The 24,186-nt window shown below is 40.7% G+C and overlaps 1 protein-coding gene across 1 annotated transcript in view; it reads left to right on the top strand.

Annotated features, from left to right (window-relative positions):
- Nucleotides 1–23,101, top strand: part of LOC103771342 (GPI ethanolamine phosphate transferase 1-like) — a gene marked incomplete at its 5' end in the record, with an annotated part of 45,911 nt that extends 22,810 nt beyond the window's left edge. The window contains 9 exons of the mRNA XM_008938635.1: nt 1,609–1,711; nt 4,355–4,457; nt 6,578–6,664; nt 9,310–9,365; nt 9,824–9,899; nt 11,676–11,749; nt 14,637–14,679; nt 16,209–16,261; nt 22,978–23,101. Of these exons, the coding sequence (XP_008936883.1) occupies nt 1,609–1,711; nt 4,355–4,457; nt 6,578–6,664; nt 9,310–9,365; nt 9,824–9,899; nt 11,676–11,749; nt 14,637–14,679; nt 16,209–16,261; nt 22,978–23,101 (719 nt within the window). The remainder of the gene's footprint in view (nt 1–1,608; nt 1,712–4,354; nt 4,458–6,577; nt 6,665–9,309; nt 9,366–9,823; nt 9,900–11,675; nt 11,750–14,636; nt 14,680–16,208; nt 16,262–22,977) is intronic.
- Nucleotides 23,102–24,186: the final 1,085 nt, after the last annotated feature.

Below are 24,186 nucleotides of genomic sequence, written 5' to 3'. Positions count from 1 at the left end.
GTTTTAGACCCCGCCTGGTGCTGGGCACCACATGGCTGCTCACTCACTGCTCCCCAACCCCCCCCAAATGGGAAGGAGAAGAGGGAGGAAAATATAAAACCCCATGGGTTGAGATAAGGAGAATTTAACTGAACAGCACAAGAGGAGAAGAAGCAACAGTAGTAACATCAGTAGTGTTGACATGATATAAAGTGAGTGATACAAACCACACGAACCAGACTAGCTCCACAGCAGTGGTGCTGCCAGGGACTGGGTGTGCCAGGCCTGGCCAGCCCCCGACTCTCATACAGTGGGCATGGTGTTAGTATGGTGGCCAGTACTCGTCGTTGTCTCTCCTGGCTGTGGTCCCCTCCCAGCTTCTGGTGAAAATTATCCTTGCTGAACCCTGGATAGTATCCAAGGGTAAAAGCCAGGAAACAAAACATAGTGACCCACAGATTTTAGAAACAGCCTTACCTCTTTTGTTTATATGTTCACTATAAATCCTGATGTATACTATGATGATAAGCACAAGTGAGCACTTTCCACATATTAGTTTTATTTCTGTTCCTCAATAGAATAGTTATTAATTACAACCTACTGTTGATGCAGTGTTTGTATGATTCAGTAATGTGAGGGCACTATACCACAATGAAGAATTACACTAATGTTGTTTGTCAGCACACTTCTTTATAAATACATAAAATGTTCATATAAAAAATAAATAAAAAGGTTTCAAGATTAAATCACACCAGTGCTATTCCTTCTCCCTTTCCTTGCTTCAAGCAGTGGCCACTTTTCCTCTGCTTTTCTTCCTCTTTACTTGCTCTTCCAGGAGCTGATTTTCTCTCTTCTTAATTTGCTTCATCTTCTGGAAGCTGTAGGGCCCTGTCCTCACCTTCAGAAATCTCCCAGCTAGAGGAGTCTCTTTAGGGGCAGCATGGACTCTGCCAACTAGGGCTGACCAGACAGTTAAGTAATGAACTGCACAAAGGAGCAACATACAACTCTTAAGATCCAACACCTGCATTAGAGAAGTTCATTACAAGTTGTTGGCAAGAGGTATGAATCATGAGAGAGAGGTAGATAAGTCCCCCTGTAGTTCCTTAAATATTCCTGTCTTAAAACTTTCAGGTAGAGAAACTAGTAATTCGATAGTTTCTCCGTCTTTGATACCACTATTTTCAGTTGCACCTCAAACTATGGCAAATTTGCTAATCTAATCCAGTGGAGCATGGCTCTGTAACTGCAGTCTTTGAGCTTCTGGAGGTCCTTGGGGCCATGGCAAGTGGTTCTCAGAGTATTGTTAAACTGTCAAGTTTGACTCTTTTGGGATAGTGCTTCTGCATCATCTTAAGGACTTATTAACATCGGTTCATGGGAAATTATAAAGGCTATGAGGTAGAAAGCCAGGGAATTAACATGATGGAGAGCTGAAATTACTTTTGGTTAATTAAGCATTCCAAATACCGATTTTTCTTCAGCAAAAATAATTTTTGAAAATACGAGGACAGGTATGACCAGTGTTGAATTTCTGTCCATAAAGTGACAAGATGTGAAGACTGCTGTCTTGTTACTGAGGGTGAGATGTTTTTCAGGTGGTCACTGATGGGTCTCTCTTTATTGCAGTTTCTTCCTCGGTGTTGCCGTTACTGAGCCCCACGTTTCTCTTTCAGCGACTGTTCAGCATACTGCTCTCCCTGATGTCCATCTACCTTCTCCTCAGCACAGGGTAATTCTTTCTTATGCTGTTTGGGGTGGTCTTCTATATGAAAATCAAAAGCTAAGTGTGAAACTGCTGAATCTCATGAACGTTTCTGTTAAAGGTGTAACTTGTGCTTCCAGCTGTAGTCTCACCATTTATCTCCTTGTTTAGTTTCCTAAATAAAATCTCACGTGTACTTCCATATTCCTCCTTGTATTATAAACACTGGTTTGTTGACATTCCTTTCAGCTAGACCAGGCAGTGGCTGGAAGGTTACGTATTTAAAGACTCTTGCACCAAAATAAGAAAGTATGGTTTAATTAGGCTTTTGTTGTTTTGGCATGTTCTTTTCTGACTGAAAACAAAAGGAGATAACCTGTCTCCCAGCTGCTCAGCACTGGTGTCTGGTTATGGCTTAAGTGACATGTGACATTCCCTCCTTCACTAAAATGAGGGAAAATTTTATTCAGAGGGACTTTAATGGAAGTAGTTTTTTTCAAAGGGATGCCAATCTCCATAAAGAGTAGGGCTTGCTTCTTTTTGGATAAAAGTCAACTCAAAGTTTGTAAATGAAGAAAACAACCAACCCTTTTTTTTTTTCCCCCTGGCCCCATAGCTCTTACTAGAATAATTAATGGGGGAGTATAGGAATCATTCTTTCCACTTCCCCTTGCACTTATCCTTGGATTTAATTACATTGGAAAATTAAGTGGAATAAAATATCTTGCAGCAGACATTTTGTAATAGCTGTCTCTTGTGGATGCTCTCATTTTAGATAAAGCATCTCTCTTTTTATAAATCTCCTGCCTCCGTTTCATTTCATTTCCCCATTAAGATTTCGATCCTAATCTTAGTCCTGTCTGTGCACCTGCTCTTACACTCAGCTCTCTATGAATATCCTGGCTACTGGATAAAGCATGAGTGTTGTTTTCTCTGAGGCTGGTAACCTTTCTCTTTGTGTTTTGGCCCTGCACCAGATCACATAAACACTGACAGCCCTCTGTTGTCTTTCTACAGTGTTCAAACAGACCAACACATCTTGGAGCAATTCTTTCTTAAAAAAACAGAACCAAACAAGCAACCAGTCACAGCAGAACCAAAGCACTTAGTGCCAATAGTACCCAGGGTTTCTCTTCTCGTTGCTGTTATCCCATGTATTTGTAACCCAGGGCATTGTCCAGGGTAACTACAGCACCTCTCTAGGTGCCGTTACATGGGAGCCAGCTGAAGAGTGTGGTTGCATGCAGCTAGTTCTGGAGCCCCCATTACAAGACGGACGTGGACCTGCTGGAGCGTGTCCAGAGAAGGGCCACCAGAATGATCCGAGGGCTGGAGCAGCTCTCCTACGAGGACAGACTGAGAGAGTTGGGGCTGTTCAGTCTGGAGAAGAGAAGGCTCCGAGGTGACCTTATTGTGGCCTTCCAGTATCTTAGTGGGGCCTACAAGAAAGCTGGGGAGGGACTTTTTAGGATATCGGGTAACGACAGAACTAGAGGGACTGGGGCAAAGCTGGAAGTGGGCAGATTCAGGCTGGATGTGAGGAAGAAGTTCTTCCCCATGAGAGCGGTGAGACCCTGGAATGGGTTGCCCAGGGAGGTGGTTGAAGCCCCATCCCTGGGGGTCTTTAAGGCCAGGCTGGATGAGGCTCCGGGCAGCCTGATCTAGTGGGAGGTGTCCCTGCTCATGGCAGAGGGGTTGGAACTGGGTGATCCTTGTGGTCCCTTCCAACCCTGACAGATTCTGATCTATTTTAGCAGAGGACTTTAGAGCCCTAATGGCTCAATGGTTGGACTTGATGATCTTGGAAGGTCCCTCCCAACGTAAAGGATTCTATGATTCTAGTTGTCCCTGGCTCAGCTGAAGACATTTGATTTGAAGGCAAGTGTAGACCACTGTGAGGGTTGTAGGTACTTCTGTTACTGACAACTGAAATGTTGTCTTCAGGTTTTAACTGCTTGTCATTCTTAAAGCAGAAATGCCTATCCAGTATTTTTTGTTCCAGTTTAAATCTACTGTGTAGCTAGACTAGGGTGAAGGCATGGAAGAAAGAATACCAAGATAAATTGCAATGGTTTTCTTAGACAAGTAAGTGTATTTCCAAGGAGTGGGGAGGAAAAGAAAATGAAAAAAGACAAAGGAAATTTTCAATCTTGTCAGTGTTAGTGTCACAGTCATTGTCAGTATTAAACTGTTATCATGAAAGAAGAAATTTCTGAGAGGCACCGTGAAGTGCACCTGAGATGCCAAGGTGAAGGAGAAACTAATACTATTCAATGACTGTCTACATCCCTAAGTTATCTGGGGGTATTACTCTCTCAGGTAAGTACACTCTTGTTTGACTGCTGTAGGAGCCAGAAGTAACCCTCTGAGACTGGTGATGTAGCTGGAACAGCTTAGCAGTCTTGGTTGGAGTGTGACTTGGTGCTATTATTATAATAGATTGGTATGTAGTAAAGAAAAGGATATTGCCCTTCAGTTAAATTACTCTATAGCTTTAGGCTTCAGCCAGCCAGCTGTGGATACTCCTCAGAAATGTGCAGAGAAGGGAAAGAATGCCTCTAGGTCTTTGCTATACCATTTGTGTGAAGAAAAAAGAAAACAAAGATGTCAGTATTTGATGTTAAGTAGTTGTTTAGTGACTGCACTTACTATACTTATGTTACTCTTCAGGTACGAAGCTCTGTTTCCACTGGTGCTGTCTGGTTTGATGTTTGTGTGGATAGCTATGGAGCAAGAAGCACTGCAGCACTATGGTCTTTCAGTCAAACCCAAGGTAACAGGTCCGGGAAGCTGCATCAGGTTAATGAGCAGCATTATCTTTTTTGATTCATGAGGAGATAATAAATATTCTGAGTGGTTTTCATAAAGCAACATGTTGCATTCCTTTAAGTTTGGGAAGTCAGTATCAACTGTTTTATGAAATAGGACTGTGACCTTGTAAGAGAGCTTTATAATTTGTTATTGAAGGTACTCCACATCAAAGCCCTTTCTAGGAATGCAGGAAATCAGTTTGACTTGGTGGTATGTTCTGTGGGCTACAAAGCTCTGTTTGTCAAGTGTAGTGCTAATTTGGTGTAAGATACAGTAACTTTTTAGAGTAAATACAATGTCACTGCTCTTTTTTTTTTTTTTTTGATGGTAGAGTCATGAGTGAGAGACTGAAAAGAAATAATTTTATTTCTCAAATGACCCACAGGAAATACTAGAAAACTTAGTTTGATTTTGTCCTTCTGCACTTTCTTCAAGAATGGAGTTTTATTTCTAATTGGACAGACAAGGAGCTGAAGACTAACTTGGAACTAGCATCTCGGATTTGCCTAGCAAGGAAGATTTGTGATCAGTGCAACTTCTCTCACCTTAAACTTTAGTATACTGCAAACAGTTTTCAAAGGCCATGCTGCTTGTACTGTGGTGTAGCTTTTGGATTAGGTCAAGGGTTTAACAAACTGTGGCTACGTCACTGATTTGTTTAGATCTGAAGTGCAGAGTCACCTGGGTGCTCCAAGCCAGGCAGGTATGCAGCACAGCTCTCTCCTGCTCCCAGACAGGCTGTCCTTGGTGCAAGCCAGAGAGAACCTAAGTATGCATCCATGGGAATGGCCAGATTCACTTGCAGGAGAAGTGGCAGAACACATCTCTTCTTCCTTTTGTAGCTCATAATAGTTAGGGAGAAGTGCGGTGAGGTGAAATCTGGGTCAAGGCAGTCACCAGAGCAGACCTGACACACTGGTTTCATGGTTTTCCTGCAAGGGATACAGTTTTAAAACTTGAGAGAGAACAGGATTTATGAATTCAAGGCTGAATATCAGAAATGAAAAGGAGAATCACTTTTTATTTGTGCTATATGTCGTTAAGATATTTTGTGTGAGCATCCTTTGTAACCTCTTAAGTGATAAAGAATCTGAATGTAAAAATGTACACCTAGTGTGAGGCCATGATTGCAGCTGGAGATTTCTAGCTCAGCAGTATCATCAGGGATGGATTTTCACTTCTACTCTAGAACCCACTCTACATTTTGTAACAAGGCATCTGTGACACTTGTCTTTCTGCTGGTGGTCTGATGTTCTGTTTGCTTTAAAATAAAATTCTATTAAAGCAGTATTAAATGGTGATAAACACAATTAATGAAATACAAATGAAAAGAACGTAGATAAGCTATAATTAAGTTTTCTATTGTCAATCCCTGTATGCTGTTTGACTTTTGATTTTGAGTGAAAGGAGAATAATGCTTACCCCACATTTAGGTTAGAAAAATCATCTCTGGAATGCCTGTTAATATGTGCAACAAAGTAAATCTTGTATTAAAAAAATCCAGCTCAGTTTTTCTGATGTAAGATTATTTTTACTTAAAATGTTGTCAGTGTTGAATGTTTATTACCTGAATCTTTTCCATGGTAAAAAGGCATTTGTTGGCCTCTTAGGCTCCACAAAGGCAATTTCTCGTCAGGTCAAGTGATACTGTGCTGACAACTGAGTGAAAGAGAATATTTTAGTCTTCTCACTTGCACCATAAGTCAATTGAGGATAATTACAGTCTTTTATTTCCGTGGCTCTTTATCCACATGCTTATGTGAGCAGTACATGCATGCGTGTAGGAGGAATATTTATGATGAAAAAAGATGTTAAGTCTAAGGCATACAAGTTTATTTTTAGTGTATATAACAGCAGGAGCTCCACTGTTCGTTTGATCATCTCACTTGTACAATCTTTCTGGCAGATTCATTAAAGTATAATGAAATTATGGGAAAGGTTTACAGTCCTCATCATAACACTACTCTAATAACAGCTGATAGGGATGTAGGTTTATTTCTCATTCATTTCAGTGAAAATGTGTAGTTCTGTGGAAGTACATCGACTGGTATTTGGTATTGATTTGCTGTACTGTCTTTCCAGCTTGCTGGTTTCAACTTTGCGTATGCTACTGATATAACTCAGTTTCGGCAGCTGCACCTGGATGACATCCGAAGGGCTTTCTTCTTTGTATCCTTTTGCCAGTTGCTACATTCCAGGGAAAAGGTGGGTTTGTTTCAAAGGGCCCCGCAATCAAAATTTGTAGCCTGGTAGGCACTGGAAACAGAAGCTGGTGAAGATGATTTGACCTGTGTTGCACAAAGGACAATGGTCTTATAGATAATGCTTTTTGATAAAGTAATAAAAAGTACACACTGCACTGTTTTGGAATCTGGCTCTTTGGCCACTTGGCCAAGTTTGGTCTCTTATGACCGTAACAGTTGAGGTAAACTTTCTTTTAAGGAGTTCTGTTTTCAGTTTGGTTATGTTTTGGCACATTTTGGCTGGAGGGAGCTCATTTAGCCTTCACAAACCTATTGGGAAAGGTGATATTAAAGGTATTCACATTTTCTCACATTTAGAGTTATGGCAGTGTGTTATGAAGAAAATGTTAGGGGGCAGGCATTGGCCATGGCCAGTTAGGTGAGAAGGAGAAGTTCATGCAGAATCTTCATGAAATGTATTCCCAGAATCTGGCCTAGAATTATTTATATCAGGGATGATTTCCTACTGTTAGAAGTAAGGGATTAAGAGGGAAGAGCTGCTTGTTCATGAACATAGCAGTTGTTTTGCATTACTGTAACTGAAACTACAGGTGATTTTTTTTTTTTACACTGTACAGACTTGATAACATCATTTTTCTCTTCTATCATGGGACTGTAGTTAAAGGTATTTTGCACCAAGGGTGATAGGGGTACAAGTGTGAAAGAAATTATGAGCCAATCTAGAACACAGGGATTTCTAGTGCAGGTGAGTTACCATAACAGGTGCTGGGTGGAGAATTGTCTCAATACTGGTTCCTGCAAAAGCAGGCTTTAGAGTTGGTAGAATAACCAGATCTGAGAAGGTGGATTCCAGTCAGAGTCTACACTGTTGGAACAACACTGTTGGGCACTGGGAGCCTTCAGCAGAGGAAGTGTGACAGATACCTCGTTAAGAAGGCAGCTCAGTGCTAAGGAAGGAGGTAAAACAATTCGCTAGGTGTTGAATGTTTGTGTTTCAATCTGTTTCATTTGCTATTTTAGCAAAAAATAAGCTAACTTTTAGTAACAGTGCTGCTGCCTTTCAGATGCTAAAAATTAGCCAAAACAAAAATAAATTAATCCAGTCATATTTTTTAAAGTTGTAGCATAGTATTACTTCAATCTAACACTTGAATATAGCACTAATTGAATCTCCTCTTAATTTAAAGAACTTGAATGTATTTTGTTCGGCTTCTGGAAAAAATGTACAATTTACAGGTCTTCTTTGAAGAGACCAGATATGACACACACCTGCTCAAAAAATGTGGCTTTTTTAATTTGAATACTAATGTTTTGAAATAGTGGTATTAGAAGGGAAACCTTTTCTACTAGAGCGGTCACATTTCAACTATGGGCATGCAAGCTGTCTCAGGATAGTCTCAAGGTTCCTGAATAGGGCCCAAAAGAATATGCTGAGCGACCTTATAGACTGATCTTCCAGAAGTTTCAGATTGCTAATGCTTGGCATTTTGATTAGACCTATGTGCTACTGGTATTTTTTTGTTTGATTGCAGAATTGTTTGTCTTACAAATCTTAACTGGCAGAGCTGTGCAATGCTGTTAAACTGCTGTGTTTCTAAATGTCAAATGATGTGATACTCCTGGGAAGAGTAATTTCTTTAGTTATGCTGACCTAATCCTTCCAAAATATTGCATGCAAAATCCCAGTGATTCTGCTGAACAGTTGGTAGCAAATTTTTTATGCAGAAACTTAAATGATCCAGTGCAGGAGCTTTAACAGGAATGAGAGGACCAGAGGGAACATGCAGAGATGCTGCTCTGGCAACAGTAGCCGTCATCACTGGCTAACCCTCTACCTGATGAAAAGAAAAAAGAAAAAAAAAAAAATTGAAATCCATTGTCTGACTGATGAAATGTGAGCTATAATGGGCCCAATATGCTCAGGAGATAGAAAAATACCTTTTGTGGGCTCATAGAGCAGGAAGTGTTATACCTAGATAAAATGAATAAGGTTTATAAAAAACCTTCCAGCTATATAGATCCTGCCAGAGTCATCCTCCCTCCCTTAAGTAAGGAAAAAAACCTTGGAGTCCCATGTTGCACTGGGATAGACTCAGCATAACCTTTGGACATCAAACCTGTCAGAAGCATAGCACAGGAACCTTTAGTCTTATTCCCTATCTTATCCTATCTTATCCCCTCTTCCACAGTCAGTTTCTCAGTTAATCCATCTCTTTTGGTGTGCAGTACACGTGCATATGTCCTTACTTTCTGCCAAAGCACGTGTGTTTGAATGCATAGCTGGGATTGTGGTCCAGGGATGTTTATACATTGCTAGGTAGGGACCCAGAAAAAACAAGCTGCAGCTTTCCTGCAGGTGCCTTCAGACAGGCTCTAAAATCTTACCCAGGCAGTCCCTGTTCTTTAAAATTGACATAGTTGTGTGTGAAATCTTGGGTAGAGCTAGACAATACTTTGGATTTCTTAGTGTAGTATAAAACTGTAATAGTGGGTCAGCTTCTTGTAGTTTCATGACAGAATTTTGAAAGTAAAGTAGAATGAAGGGGGCAAAATGCTTTGGTTTTTTTGCTGCAGCCATTTCTGTGGTATATTTTCCTGAAATATATCTAGGTTTTCTTCATAGTGACAGCCTTTTTTGGCACTGGAAACATAGCTTCTGTTAACAGGTAAGTTTTATTCATTGATTTGAAACACAGGGTATAAAAAAATTCTCCCTGCCACTGGCATTATAAATTTGGTTAACAAAATCAGCAGAATTAAAGCCGTAGTGAATGGAATAATGATAATTTATTTTGTTTCTGCTCTCTGACATGTCTCCTAAGAGCCTGAGCTTGTTGGTTATGGAGGTTGTCTCAGTTTCCATTAGAAGCTGCTGGCAGCATGTGCAGAGAGCTCGGCTGCTCTCCAGCAGCATGGCATCTCAAAAGGCATGAGCAGAGAAACACTGAAGGGAAAAAAGAGTGAGGCAGGCAGTCCCTGCTAATTCATTACTTGAGCAAGAGAAAAGGAGCTTTGATATAAATGTATATACGCACAGTGTGTTACAGGATTAACTAAATGCTCTGGTTTTTTTATTGGGAAGTGCCATTTCTAAGATACATTGTGTTGTCTTCTGTTTCTCTAGTTTTGATCCTGCTTCTGTCTATTGTTTCTTGACTGTGTTCAGTCCCTTTGTGATGGGAGGTTTGCTTCTTCTGAAGGTTAGTGATCTTACCTTAGTGAAATTCTCTTAAAGAACTGTTTAATACTTAACGTAATCACACACACAGTTGTTACTTTGTGGTTTACAAAAATATATATCTGTATTTCAGTTGTGTTAGCCTCCTTAACCGTATGTGAAGTTCTCAGCCTTTGTAGGGTTTCTAGAGACAGGTCCTTCTGTTTCACCAAAGAGAGAAGCTAAATTACATAGAAGTGCAATTTAACTGCATTAGAATCACTGAGTTATTAAGGTTGGAAAAGACCTCTAAAGATCTTCAAGTCCAGCCATCACCCAAGACTACTACGACCACTAACCCATGTCCCCCGGTGCCACATCTACACGTTTTTTGAACACCTCCAGGGATGGTGACTCCACCACCTCCCTGGGCAGCCTGTTCCAGTGCCTGACCACTCTCTCAGGAAAGCAATTCTTCTGCACATCCTATCGAAACCTCCCCTGGAGCAACTTGAGCCCATTTCCTCTTGTCCTATTGCTAGTAAGCTGGGAGAAGAGACCAACACCCACCTCACTACAGCCTCCTTTCAGGTACTTGTAGAGAGCAGTAAGGTCTCCCCTCAGCCTCCTCTTTTCCAGACTAAACAATCTCAGTTCCCTCAGCTGCTCCTTATAAGACATGTTCCCCAGACCCTTCACAAGCTTTGTTTTGTCCTTCTCTGGACCTGCTCCAGCACCTCAATGTCCTTCTTATACTGTTTATTATATTAAAATGGAAATTTTAAATGTTGAAAAGGCAAATAATTTTAAAAATTCTAAGCTTCCCCTCTAATATATCTACAGAAACATTGAGAATGTATGCATTTTATTAGCTCTATCTACCCTAAGTACAAGCTTTGAATGCTCTACAGAGTTAAGTTGTTGGTTTACAATGAATATAATTTTTTTTATTTTTTAGTAGTCTTTCAAAGATTGGATTACACTTCTTGTTTGCACAGAAGTTCTGGGAGCTCTTTTGTAGTATTTGATTAAAGGATCTGCCAGAGGGGTAAAGGGGCAAACAGGAAAGGAGACATGGGATTTACGAGTTATTGCTGAAATAGCAGCATTTCCTGCCTCTGCCTTTTTGCTGCTTCTGTCCCAGAGAGAACAGCCAAGTTACAGGTATACTTCATGTTATACTGCAGGACTTAAGTCAGCAATGGCTGTGAGAGAGCAGGTTTCAGCAGTGCATTTACTCTGCGAACCTCAAGATTACAAGTCAACCTTGAAAAGTGTGAAAGCCAACAACAAGTGTCTAACTTGTTCGTTTTGTTCTTAATTTACTGAACTTTTACATGTGCTAGACTTGGCTTTTGGAGGGGCGGCGTGATCCTTGCCTTACTGAATACCTTCTATATTCAGATTTTTTGTGGTTGAGTTGAGATTGTCCTATTACGCTTGGAGCTCTGCAGGCTGTCACATGAGATATTATATCTGAATTGTTCTGTCTTCTAGCCTAGTTTTAAGTATTTGTCACTAGTGCTAAAATGGATAAATGAAGTTAGAATCATTAAAGTGTTTTAATTATAGTTTTCCATATTGCCTCATGGCTTATTTCACTGCAGTTCAGCTGTGACCATGGAAGCGTGGGGTTTGTTTTATTCATTTATTAATCATACTTTCCGCAAAATGAGTTTCTACCATTTCTTGCCAATATTTTATTTTTGTAACATACATATTCTGTGATCATTTGGAAACCAGGACAATGTTTCCACAACCTGCGAGGCTGTTTTGTAAATATGGCTGTAAACCAAAACGTAGCTTGTGTTTTAAACAGGTTGTAATCCCGTTTGTGCTGGTATCGTGTGCTTTCGAAGCTGTCCAAGTCACAACACAACTGTCTTCTAAAAGGTACAGTAACTGCTATATTTTTGCATTAGTAAGGGTTTCAAACATGTTTTGCAAGAATTCAGAATTGTCAGATCTCAGTGTAAAATGTTAAAACCCCATAAATCACATTGTTACTTTTGTTATTATAATTTAGGGTTTTATTCAGGGATTTTTGCAAACTCAGGAATTCTTAGTGATAAATGGAAGTGTTTGCCCTGTCTGAAACAATCATACTTAATATTCCTAGTTGACAATACACAGGAGTACTTCCCCCTGATGTAGAACAACTGGTAGAATTTGTAGTCCAATTTTTTGTTTATATTACAACTCTGCCTATAGTATATTTTTTAAATAACCTATTTATAATTTATAGCTTTGTAGCACTGACCTCACCACAAATAGCATTAAAAAAAAGAAAAAAGGCTTGAATGCTCTTCCAATGGAAGAGCACTGCTTTTTTGCAGTAGGAGTAGATGGCTGCCAGTCCTTCTTCTATCTCAGAATGTGAGATGGGTTCCCAGCCTTGCAGAGTGCTGTATCCAGGCTTGAGACACTCACAAGTTTCACTGTCTTGAGGTTTAGGGTTTTTTTTTAACTGTTAGCACTCTCTACCCCTTACAGTGGACCCAGTGCACGTCATTAAATCCTCTGCTCATCATATAAGATTACAGATGGTTCAGAGATGCAGGAGGTCCCTGTCAGCCATGTGATTTTGAGTTAGTCACTGTGGGCTGTTGTGTGGGGTTGACCAAAAGTTGTGCTGTCAGTGGCGGGGGGACTGCAAGGGACTCTGTCCTGCGTATTGCTTAACTGAATAGTGAGCAACAGCACTGTGATGCCCTCTCTGTTTAGTTCCTGTTTAGTTTCATCCTGTCTGTGCCCTGCATGTTGTCTCCTTATACAACACCACCTGGTATTCACAAGTGACAATGCAGCCCAAAAATCTGACTTCTTGTTTGAAAGGCAGCACAAGGCTCACCATCCCTTTTACCTTCTTTGCCTTAGCTGTGTACACAGCACACTTGGACTGTCCTTGGACCCCCAAGAAGGGTATTCATCCTCCAAACTAAGGCTCACACAAGAATGGGGTTGCTCAGGAGACTAGATAGTGATTTCCATTTCTGGGGTTCAGGCCTCATAAAGGTCAGTGTTTCCTAACTTGTGAATGCTTGCATTGGCAGCTCTGGTGATACTGCAAGCTCTTAGGGAATGTGCATCATCAGAGTGTGTGAGGGGGGAGAGGAAATCAGTGTCTTAAACCAGGGTACATGGGTATATCTGTGCTGTTTTACGAGGCTGTGCTTGTAACTCTGGCTGGTATTTGTGCCAGCTTCATTTAGCTGTGCTCAGATAACAATAGCAGTGATATTGCCACAGTGGCAGCCCTGGGAACAAGGCAAAAACCACAAGACGTGCCCAGGATGCCTGGAGAGGTTGTGCTCTGATTGTCAGCACATCCTGAGGTCTGTGCTGCACTCTTTATTGCTCTTGCTGCCCCCACTAGATAAATTAAGCCCTCACAGGGGACAATCTTGTCTTTGCAGTGTGTAAACATGCTCTGAAATTAGTGTCGTCCTTCTGTTGTGAAAGGCTTCCTGCAGTTCAGAAGGGCAAAAAGTAGATTTTTTTTTTTTTTCTCTGATTTGGACAGATTGCTCCTAAACTCCCTATTTACAGATTAAAGGTTTGGGTTGGTGTTTGTTTGGGTTTTTTTTTGGTTTTTTTTTTTTGTTTGTTTGTTTGTTTTGTTTTGTTTTGTTTTTTTTCTGTTAAGGGGAAATGTTCTGTCAGAATATGTTCTTGGAACTTGCCTGTGAAAACAGCCCTCTAGTTGAGTGCCTCCTAGGCCCTACAAGATTGCAACATTCTGTCTGAGCCATAGGCAAATGGAGAGAAGCCTTTCAGTGCATTTGATATAGATAGAGTTAGTTTGTTTAATCCTTATTTACTACTGAAGCATAGCTGATGGAGGCAATATCAGAAATTCTCTCATCAGGAGGCATTGGTGTGGGTGTCCCCCCAGTACATGCTCGTGCAACACTGCAGCAGGACATTTTCCCAAAAACAGCTTTGTGGATTTATGATGTTAATACTGACAAAGTAACTGTATTCTAGTTAGAGACTTTTCTGTTAATGGGTCAACTGTTTGCAACATTGCTTCAGTGTCATTAACTCAGAAACTAGTTATAACCAGTTATAGCAATTGCTTTCATGTAAATTAGGATTTACATAGTTTAATGAAAAGATTAGGTTAATTGAGGAAAAAATAGCTTGGAGTGCTTCCTTCTGGTTCCTTTTACTGGTTGCAGCTTACTTTCCAGAAGTAGCTTGCTGCCTGACAGAGAGGTCCCTGAGTTTGGGAGCGTGTCACCAAAAGCTGGTCATTCCCAAAGCAGCTGAGGGGCACTGGGAGATCTGGAAGGGTGGTGAGCCTCTGCTTTAGCAGCCTCCCACCTAGCAGGGTGGTTGTCAGGGCAGGACTGATCAGCTCAGGTATCTGTCTGCCTGTGCCAAATGGCTTCGCTCACTCTAGAGTCCATCGTGAAGCTTCCCAATGGGCTTTATTTGGTGTAACCCACACGTGAGCTCGCTGCATCAGGAGAGGGCAGGCGCTGTTGTGGGATGCTCTTCTCCTCTGGTAAATGACTCGTGTTAGGTTTCTCTCTTGCAAAATTGTAACTCAATTAATGTGAAATGTCTTTTTCAAGCAGGGTGGGATTACAAATGCCAGATGTCCCAGGTGTATATTTTAACTGTTCTATAATACATTGAAATGTATCTGTCTGGTTGAAGTGAAGAAATCATAGCTTATTTTAATTTTTTTTTCCTGGGGATTTTAATAAGCTTTGTACCATCTGTGGTCATAAATAAAGGTTTGTGGTCTGATTCTTTTTTTTTTTCTTTTCAGCCTTTTCCTCATTGTTCTTGTGATTTCAGACATTATGGCTTTGGTAAGTTGTTGTTGCACATTCTCTTTAAATAAGATCAAAAAGCAGAGGATTCTCCTGGTTTGATCTAGAGAGATCTGAGATTGCTTCAGACTTCAAATTTTTTGTAACTAGGGCAGTGAATTGAATTGAAATCCTAGCATAATTTAGAGATAAAACTCCTCCAATCACCACTCTTTCAATTTCATGTAATGAATGCTTCTGAAGAAGCAATATTCTCATAATGAGACAAAAATGAAATAATAAGTTATCGTTCTGAATTTTTTATGTGCTTTCCAATGAGATTCCTAGGAAGAATTTAAGTAAGAATAACAGTTTTTGCTGTGTGCAGGTTGTAGTTAATTTTTCAGGGATTTTGAACCTTTTACTCACCCCACATTCCCTTGAAAAAGAGAGGAAAAGGAGAAATATGTTACCCACCAGCCCTGCTAGAGTTGTCAGAATCCAGGAAATCGGCAACATCTGAAAAGACACTTTGAGCCCTTTATAATAAGCTGTTAGAAAATGTTATCTTCAGAAAGCTTGTGTCCACAAACAAGCTAGCTAAAATGACCCAAAGCTGAACAGTACCCCAACATCATTTTTACAGATCACTAGTACATTTTCATTGCTCTCTCAAAAGTGTCTTCAACCCAGCAAGCAGTGCCACTGGGTATCACAGGGTAAATGGAAACCTCTTCAATGCAGCAGGTAAAACTGGGGTTCTCACTTCATACGTGCTGGTTTAGTTTCATCCCTTTGGAGTACGTGTTCCTGATGTGATTTCCTTGTACAGTGTGTTCTATGGATCTCACCTGATAGGAAAAACAATGAGGGAGGAAAAAAAAAAAAAAAACAAAACCAAAAAAAACCACTTAATTTTTCTGTAGGTGAGAAATGGAGTTTTCCATTTTCCAGCCACTCCTCCCCAAGCCTGGAGTGTTGCCTGGGGCTGTTGTGACCCATATGCAGGACCTGGCACTTGCCCTTGTTGAACCTGGTCCCACTGGCCTCAGCCCATCAGTCCATCCTGTGCAGATCCCTCTGTAGAGCCTCCCTACCTTCAGGCAGATCAGCAGCTAAAATTCAAGGGGTTCACTAATAGACAAGTACTGTCTTCTCCCAACAGTATTCCCATTTTACAGGTGGAGAACTGCCAGAGTTGCCCAAAGAAATTTGTGGTAGAATTCCATTAAAGTAATACGCAGCCTTCTCTTTGCAACTAGGTGCTATTTGTGATCTCATTATTTCAATCAATAAGGTGGCTTGGCTTTTCTTCTTGAAAAAATTCTCTGCTGGTAATCTTCTGTTTCTTGCAAGGCCAGACTGACAGCACATCTTTAGCTGTTTGTGTTTGGTACCATCTTAAATCTATTTCTGGCTCCTAGGCTATTATTTGCTTTGGTCTAAATGGTCATTTGTGGAAAGGTGTTGCCTTTCTCCTACTTTAAGAATTAGAAACTTGGAGAAAACAGCCTGAAAACACGGTGTTCAATTTTGTCTTTCAAATTGTGCAGTGTTGATATACTAATCAAAGTTGTTTTATTTCCTAGCATTTTTTCTTTTTGGTTAAAGATTATGGAAGCTGGCTGGATATTGGAACAAGGTACAGTATGGTTTTTTCATCCATTGCATTTTTAAAAGGCTCATAGGTCAATATTGTCATTTATCTACTCGGAGCTCTTGTACTGTTTTTCAGTTACTCTCCTTAATCTAATGCTTCAGTGATGTTCCCTCTACTTAAAACTCATGTGCATGCATGTGTGCACACATCTATTTCTACATGTATATGTATCCCAAGCTAAAACTTGTGTCTTAAAATATGTGCCAGAGCAACACAAAGTAATGCATCTAGCATGGCAAGGAAGACATGTAGTAGGTTTTATCTGATTTCTACAGAACAGAACTACACAAAAAGTATTTTTATTCATTTTGCATTTTAATTAGTTGCAATCGCTTTTAAAATAATTTATCAAAATTGTTAGTTTTCTTGAATCTAGCTAAACCTCTATACACAATTTCCTGTGAATTAATGAACCTTGTGCAAATATGTTGGTGGCTACCCAGCCCCATGCATTTATCCTCCCCCTAGCTGGGAAGAGTAAATCTGTAGCATCTAAAAACAGAAGTTAGAGCTAAAATGAGAGAACTTGTTTTGATTTTTGAGTGGGACTAGCCTCCACAGCATACATCGTGGGGTAGGTTTTCAGCTGTGCAATCTTATTTGTGAGTAGTCCAGAAAACAAATACAAGGAATATGTATTTCAGATTTACCTTCCCTGAGTTGTGAAAATGGGAAAATGCTGTAACAAGCTTAGTAGGGAACTTGTAAATAATCCAGCCAGTCTGGTCACTTGACACTGTTAATTAAACAGAAGTTGAATAGCAACCCATTGTTAATATTCTGTTTAGTCTGCATTTACTCGGTGCTTTGCTGAGCCCCAGCATCCCTTCCAGTGAGCACATGTATTCTGCCTGGCTTCTTTGGGGGTTCAAATTCCTGTTTTTTAGCTGCCTTTTGAAGGTTCCCAGTGGGAGGAAATGCAGTTAGATCAGATAGTGGAAATGAGACTTCAACATCACTTCGTTGCAGTTTGTGGTAAATCAAATGGCCTCATCCTTTGGTTTGAATTCCTATGCAGATTAATAGAGGATATTAAAGACCTCAGAAAAGCTCTGTCCTGCTGGGCAAGAAGCCGTCTAATTGGAGTCAGCAATCAAAAATACAAATTGTTACAAGTACCCCAAAACTTCCTCTTTATATACCATCTTTCTAGCATAGAGTTTTACAGTGGTGATAGATTGTTGAATACATTTCAGCTGGAAGTTTGCCTTATCCCAGAGAGTTAGGGGAGATCATTATGCACAACCATAATTCTGTCTCCCTGAGTTTTGAGCACTGAAGAAAGCACTGAAAAAGACCTTTCTAAAGCGTTATTTGTAATTAAAGTGGAAATACATAGTGCTCAGGCAGCCTTTAATTTGTCATTACTTCACTTTTGAGTGCTTGACTTTGACACCTACACTATTTTATTGTAGCCTCTTTTATATGTGTTGTGTGTATATATGCATAAGATAAAAATGATTTGGCTACATAAGAAAAGAGGTGAAACCGTAGACAGAGCTGAAGTGGTCTTTCTTTTACCTAGCATGAGCAATAGTTTGGCACCCAAATCTTCTTCTCTGATCAGATTACTAATGTGTGATCTTCAAGCTGGGCAAAATCAGCAGGCAGCAGCAGACGAGTTGTTACTGTTGTTATTTAATCCTGAAGGGGAAGGTGAGCTACGTGGGGTTTTGGGCAATTCATTCCCAAACCAGTGGGAAAGAGATACTACCATCGTTCTTTCCTGTCCTGTTGCAAATGCCATGACAGCTCTGTGGCATTTCCCACTGCAGTGTTGTCTGTTGTTGCTTTGACAGCAAGGTCTGAAAATATCCCATCTCAGGTGACATTTTAGGTGTTGCCAAAATTTTCTGGAGAAGGCTGAGTCAGTTAAGGAAATGGTGATTCTGTTTTTTTCCACCTGTTTGTATCTCAACAAAACCTGTGTAGGATTTCATGGAACAAAGTATAGGAGCACCCTTGAGGGCAGCTGCTCTCATCTCTTTTTTTTCTTTTTGTGCCACAAATAGGAAGTGTGTGTGTACACAATTATTAGTGTTGGTTCTGTATTACTAGTTACCACGTCATTGAGATCACGGGTGGGAAAGCAGCAATTCCACTGCCCAGGGAATATTCGTTCTTTCCAATACCAGTGCTCAGAATTTTCATATGCAAGAGCTGATTTTAAATCCCTTGCAATAAAAAGATGACCTGCACTGTTTTTTTTAATAGTGATGTTCTGTTTCCTAGTGGATCTCTCTCGCTGTTTGGAAGTAGGGTTTATTTACAGAACTGGCATAGTTCCTTTTTCTTTAATTTCACTCCTGACTTTTACATCTCATTCTGCCATGCCTTAACCACATTACATGTAATCTGACCATGCCTCATATTTGCCCTAACCATGTGATGTCTTTATTCTCCTGGCTGAATTCACCATGCCATTTAGGTATTGTCTTTGTAAAAAGATTTCTTTTTTTCCTACTCTTCCAGATTATTAATGAGTTGCTGAGCAGCAACAGATCCAACATATGGTCCTGTATTACCACATTCAGCAAATTATCTACGCACCACTGATTCGCTGCTCTCAGTAAATTATCAGTTACCATAAATATTTATGGCTTCTTAAGAAGTTTTAAAGCCCATTTGCTTAATGGTCATGTCAAAATCCATGTGAACTTGTTTTTCAGAGAGTGCTCTTCACTGTTTTGATAAAATAAGGGAGTATTAATCTGTGAAAAAGTGAATGCAGAACTCATAACAGTGGCTTATGCAGCCTTCTGAGGTCTGCTAACCTTACCCTCTACCTGTGTGTCATGAGGTCACCTTAAACTGCATCACGTGCCTCAGAAGAACAGACCATTACATTTCGTAAAAATCATAATGCAAGTTTCCTAGTATTTTTTCTGTGTTGGTGTGTAGTACATGATCATGAGAAGTTTGTTCTGGCAGATTGTTTTATTTTTGTAATAACAGACAAATGCAACAGCTAGCTTTTTAGCTTGTCACTAAAATAATTTCTCTATGGCTTAAGGTATGTTTATAGATCTCTACAGATGTAGAAGTATAGCCTTTAAAGCCTACTATATCTATACAGTATATGCACTTTGTAAATAGCTGTGTATTCAGGTAGCCAAGATAAACCCTAAAGCTTCTTTGTATGATAATAGGATATAGTTTTATACAGATACATACTGTACTACACCCTTCTTCTTCTAACAGTTGCTGGAAGATAAAGATGCAATCTCAACTGTTTCTTTGCCGTTTCAAAGTTCAGGGGACCATAGATAAAGGACAGTAGAGTTGTTTTTAGGATTTAGGCTAACAATCTATTTCAAGTTCAGGGTGCTGAGGCTTCTAGGTCTGACTATTAAAATAAAGGTCTTAAAACTAGGAGGACAACAGAGTTTACCAATAATTTCTAAAACAGGAGCTAGGAGTGATGTGCTTTGTAATTTATTTTGTGTGAAACAGAGGAGAGAGGGTGTGGGATCTTGGCTGAAAATGTAGGAGACTTAAAACTCGGACTCTAAATCTAGGCTCTTAGTGTGTGCTTGGGAACAATCCCACAGATCAAAGTAGCATGTTGTGTAAAAATAAGGTCCCTGAACTCTTCTGGAGAGTGCTGTTCCAAGTCCTTGCACAAGATGGTTTTGTTTTAATTGTTTTGCTTCTAACTTTTTAATTGCTGTGGTTACTTCCTCCATCTTTCTGTCTTCCCAGCTTCTAATCTGGTTTTACCATTTTAGGATTTAGCCTGTCTTGGCAGAAAGCCACATTTTGGAGCAAGACTGATTTTTGTCCCCCCCAACCCCTGCCACTCCCCCTTATTTTTTACTGATCTTTGATTGTTTTTGTCTTTGATTAATACTTCTCACTGATTTGCACTGTCACAAAGCAAGCCAGAAGATGGTAGTTCCTCATATGTTCTCCTTTTGGTTCCTTGCCAGTGAAACAAGCATCTTCCCTCATAGAAAAACTTCCTAACACCAGTTTGACCTATTGACCTTGTTCCATACATATGACACATATGACAATGTTTTCTGTTGACCAAAGCTGCCTCACCTCGAGTGATCCACTACACCAGCTACCTCTTCTCTACCATGACCAGGCCCTGCACATTTCTTCCTTTATGCATTGCCCCACTGTGCCCACTGTTCTGTTCTCTTGTACTGCTGTTGTGGCATATACCCATAAGGGCCTTGCTTTGTTTTTTTTTAATCATGGCATTACCCCAGCCTGAGGACTTCCTTACCAGGCAGAGCTGCCTGCGGGCACTGCAGTGCCAGGTACTGATAGCCCCAGAGATGCTGTTTGTAGTTCTGTGACAAGTAGAGTGAAGTTGGTTTTAATTGTGCTTTATGGTATTATACACATATTTACTCTGAAGATCTGATTCATTAATAAAGGACCATAACTAGTCAGCCTTTTGCAGTATACAAGGGGAGAAGTGTGTTCAGTGCTCTTTCCTTTACAGAAGTTCAGAGGATCCAAATCCTTGACTAGGTAGCTAAGCAGAGTTTGCAGAGACATTTTCCCTTGACCAGCCCCCTCTCCATGTATCCCAAAGTCACTGATTAGCACTGACATCTGGACAGGCTCTTTTGTGGGACAGACAGGAGCTCAGATGCCTGTCTGTGTAAGAACCATGCTGAAGGCAGCAAGTCACCGATCCTCAGGTGACTGTCTCAGGATATCTGTACGAATAAAGGCAGGGTCTTCATTTGGCTCCTGATTTTCAGATTTGTCATTCAAGCTTTCTTTGAAAACTAGAAGGAAAGTGATATTTCTGCTTACATGAAAAACTACAGCTCTGGTGACAGGTAAGAAGGAAAGCCTGAGGTGTCATCAGCAATGCATGAGATGTTAAACTATCCAGCTATTTACCAGAGTGGCTTGTCCCTTAACCTCACAAATTTCTGCAAAGTCCAGAGCACACTGACCAGATGAAAGTGAGCCTTGTGCCTGCTGACTTCATGCACTTGCTGTGTCTTCTTAGGCCTTCCATACAGAAACAAGGCAGGAGTATGGCTCTTTGGGGCACACTGCTTTGCATAGCTAAAGCTGGAGGGAAAGGCACATAGGAAAGATGGTTCCTGACTCATATTTTAAACCTTGAGTTGTTCACATTTGTGAATGTTTTCAGTTGTGCTGCATACATGTGGGAGTTCATAGAGGTACAAGCTGCAGGCTGTTGTGCTGGATAATGGTTATTGAGATCTGAGCTCATTTATGCTGGTGGATTTTTGTCTTTGATTTCTTAAAACGATGTATTTTGAGCAAGGTGTTTGTGAGAAGGCTTAGTCAAACTCAGCTGAAACAGAAAAATCTTGTAGCGTGAGTCAAGTCCCTTTCAGTGTTCTGCATCCACTTTGGTCAGACCTCAGCTCCTTTCTTTGCTGGCTGTGGAAGAGCTCACACTCATTAGTGAACTTTTTGGATCACATTTATTCTCTCCCCCTGTTTAGCCATCTAGCTTTGTTAAGAGCTGGCGCTTCTCTGCTTCACAGAGCTCAATTGCAGTAGGTGCCAGAGTTGTCACAGTCTTGGGGTTGTGAGGATTGATAGCGTTGGCATTATGAGCTTTACTGCTCTTCCATGGACTGAATGAGTCCTCTGGCAGAAATTCCAGGTCATTAAACTGGCAAGTGCTTCTTGCAATCCTTTTTTGTGACTAAACTCAGACTTCGAGTCTGAAGTTACCGTGCTTGTCCTAAAGAGCCATCTGCCTTGAAATTGTGGGTGTTGGGTGCATCAGGAGGTGTGGGTGCCTACCTCTCGTGTCTGAATGCCAGTATCTTCAGAAGTCCCAGGAAAAGAGCAAACAGCTGCCCTGGATGTGTGATGGACACCGGTGCAGGTGTCTCATCTGCAGCTCTAGCCTATAATGTCACTGGGCTTGGAAAAAAAGACATTTCTTAATGGCTAGTGGTTCACATTAACAGCAGCTTGATTCAGACATTGAACACAGGATGCTGAGTATCCTAGGCCAGACTCTCACTCTGCCCCTAAACAGTCCATCTGTAACACTAGTGAACATACGGTGCCAGAATTTGAGCAAGTGGAGAACAAACTCTCTGCTTGTTATCCCTTTAATCCTTAGTGACTTAAGGACTCCCTAGCCCAGAAGCTGCATCCTCATACTGTCCTGAACTTGTTTAATCTTGTTGAAACCGTGTATTACCATAGCAGAGAACTCTGTAATTTTTAGAAATATAGAGTGAAAAAGTAGGGATTTTTTTTTTCTTAAAGCTTTTCCATCACTGGAATAGTGTTTTCTCTAGAAAATTGCACTTTAGCTGACATAAGTACATTTTGATCTCTCTGGTTTTCTTACTACCAAGGAATGTCCACCTAATGGCAAGTTCTCCCTAGGTTCTGTCTTATCAGTTCACAGCAAACTGAAGTTTGCAGGGGTTTCAATCACTTGAGTGGAAAATACACCCAGTACCTCTTACTCACTTGGTATGTGCTCGGTTGTGTTTTCTGTTGTCTCCACCATTTTATTTTGTCACAGACTTCAGTGTTTACACAATAGTGCTGCTATAATAGTTGCCTTCTAGGAGCAGCATATATAAAATGACATACTAGGCCAATAATTAGACCTAGTTAAAAAGAAAAAAGCAAAATATTCAGAGGATTGCTTGTGTCAAGGTTTTGGGTTTTTTTACTTGGCAAATTTTCATTTTTCTCTCACTTTTTATCTGTCCTCCTTGCAGCATTAGCCACTATGTGCTGGTGATGTCATTGACCATATTCATGATGCTGATGAATGGACTGGCCCAGCTGCTAACCACACAGAGACTTGGACTTCTCAGAAGGACTAAGCACCATTCCACGTGATAAAGCAATAGATGTCGCTGCCTCGTTTCCATCCTCAAGCTTCCTCTGAAACAACCTTCACATCTGGAATGTAAATATAAGTTAACAGACTACAGTACCAAAATCCCATCCAGGGATCAGAGTGCTCTGCTGATACAGATTTACTGCTGTCCCATGATTGAAATTCACATTTGGAGATTGCTGTTTAGACATCAATTGGGCTAAAAAGGCCTCAGCTTTAATCTCCAAGTGTACCTTTTTCATGAAAATAAAAACAGGGACAAAATTGTTTTAGAAAAGAAATGGGCAACCATCTTCTGGGTTTTGTTTTTGTTGTTATAACTTGTCTGACAGCTGTTTGTCTCACTAGGCATCTGCAAAGTCCTAGCTTCATTTTATGTCTCACATAAAGATCTCACAGACTGAAGCAGAAATGAGCTCAGTCCGGGCACATCTGTGTGTAGCCAGTGTAGCATATGCATTTGAATCTCTTTGGAACTGGCTGTTCTCTGGGCGTGCTGTGTCAACCTGCATGTGGGAATGTGCTGAGGCAGGTTCAGACTGGTGTGCTGTGAGGCTGTTGCCGTGAGACAACAGCCTTTAACTAACCTCGGTGTGAAATGCTGCCACTAGGAGCAGTGCTCCCCTGCTGCCTCCTGTGCTTGACAACTCAGGTAACTGATCAAAATTAGAAGGAAACTGATTTAAAGAGCTGTGAAATACCATTCAGATGCCTTGGTCCTGTTCATGATGGGGCAGGCAGGAAGGTTAGAACTGATTGTTTCAGTGGCAGCCCGAGGTTGGATCAGCATAAAGAGGTCATGAAACTGCAGCTGGAGTTGGTGGTTTGCATAGAGTGATACCACGCGGGGGCTTTTTTCCTTATTCCCTTGTTTTCCTTTCCACTTGTGTTCTGTCTTAATTACAAGCCTCAGCCTGGGTAATGGCTGTGCTGTGAATCAAACACAGACAGAAATCCCCTGGCGTGTAGGTGATTATACGTGAAAACAAAAAGCCAGGGTGCTTAGAGGCTCTGCTTCTGTGGGTGCTCTTGGGGAACCAGTAAGTATAAATCCATTGCACGAGGCTTTGAGATAGACCTGTAA

The sequence above is a fragment of the Merops nubicus genome, unplaced genomic scaffold, assembly GCF_000691845.1.
Source record: "Merops nubicus isolate BGI_N331 unplaced genomic scaffold, ASM69184v1 scaffold3434, whole genome shotgun sequence".
Lineage (NCBI taxonomy): Eukaryota > Metazoa > Chordata > Aves > Coraciiformes > Meropidae > Merops > Merops nubicus.
This window is presented reverse-complemented; position numbering and strand designations above follow the sequence as displayed.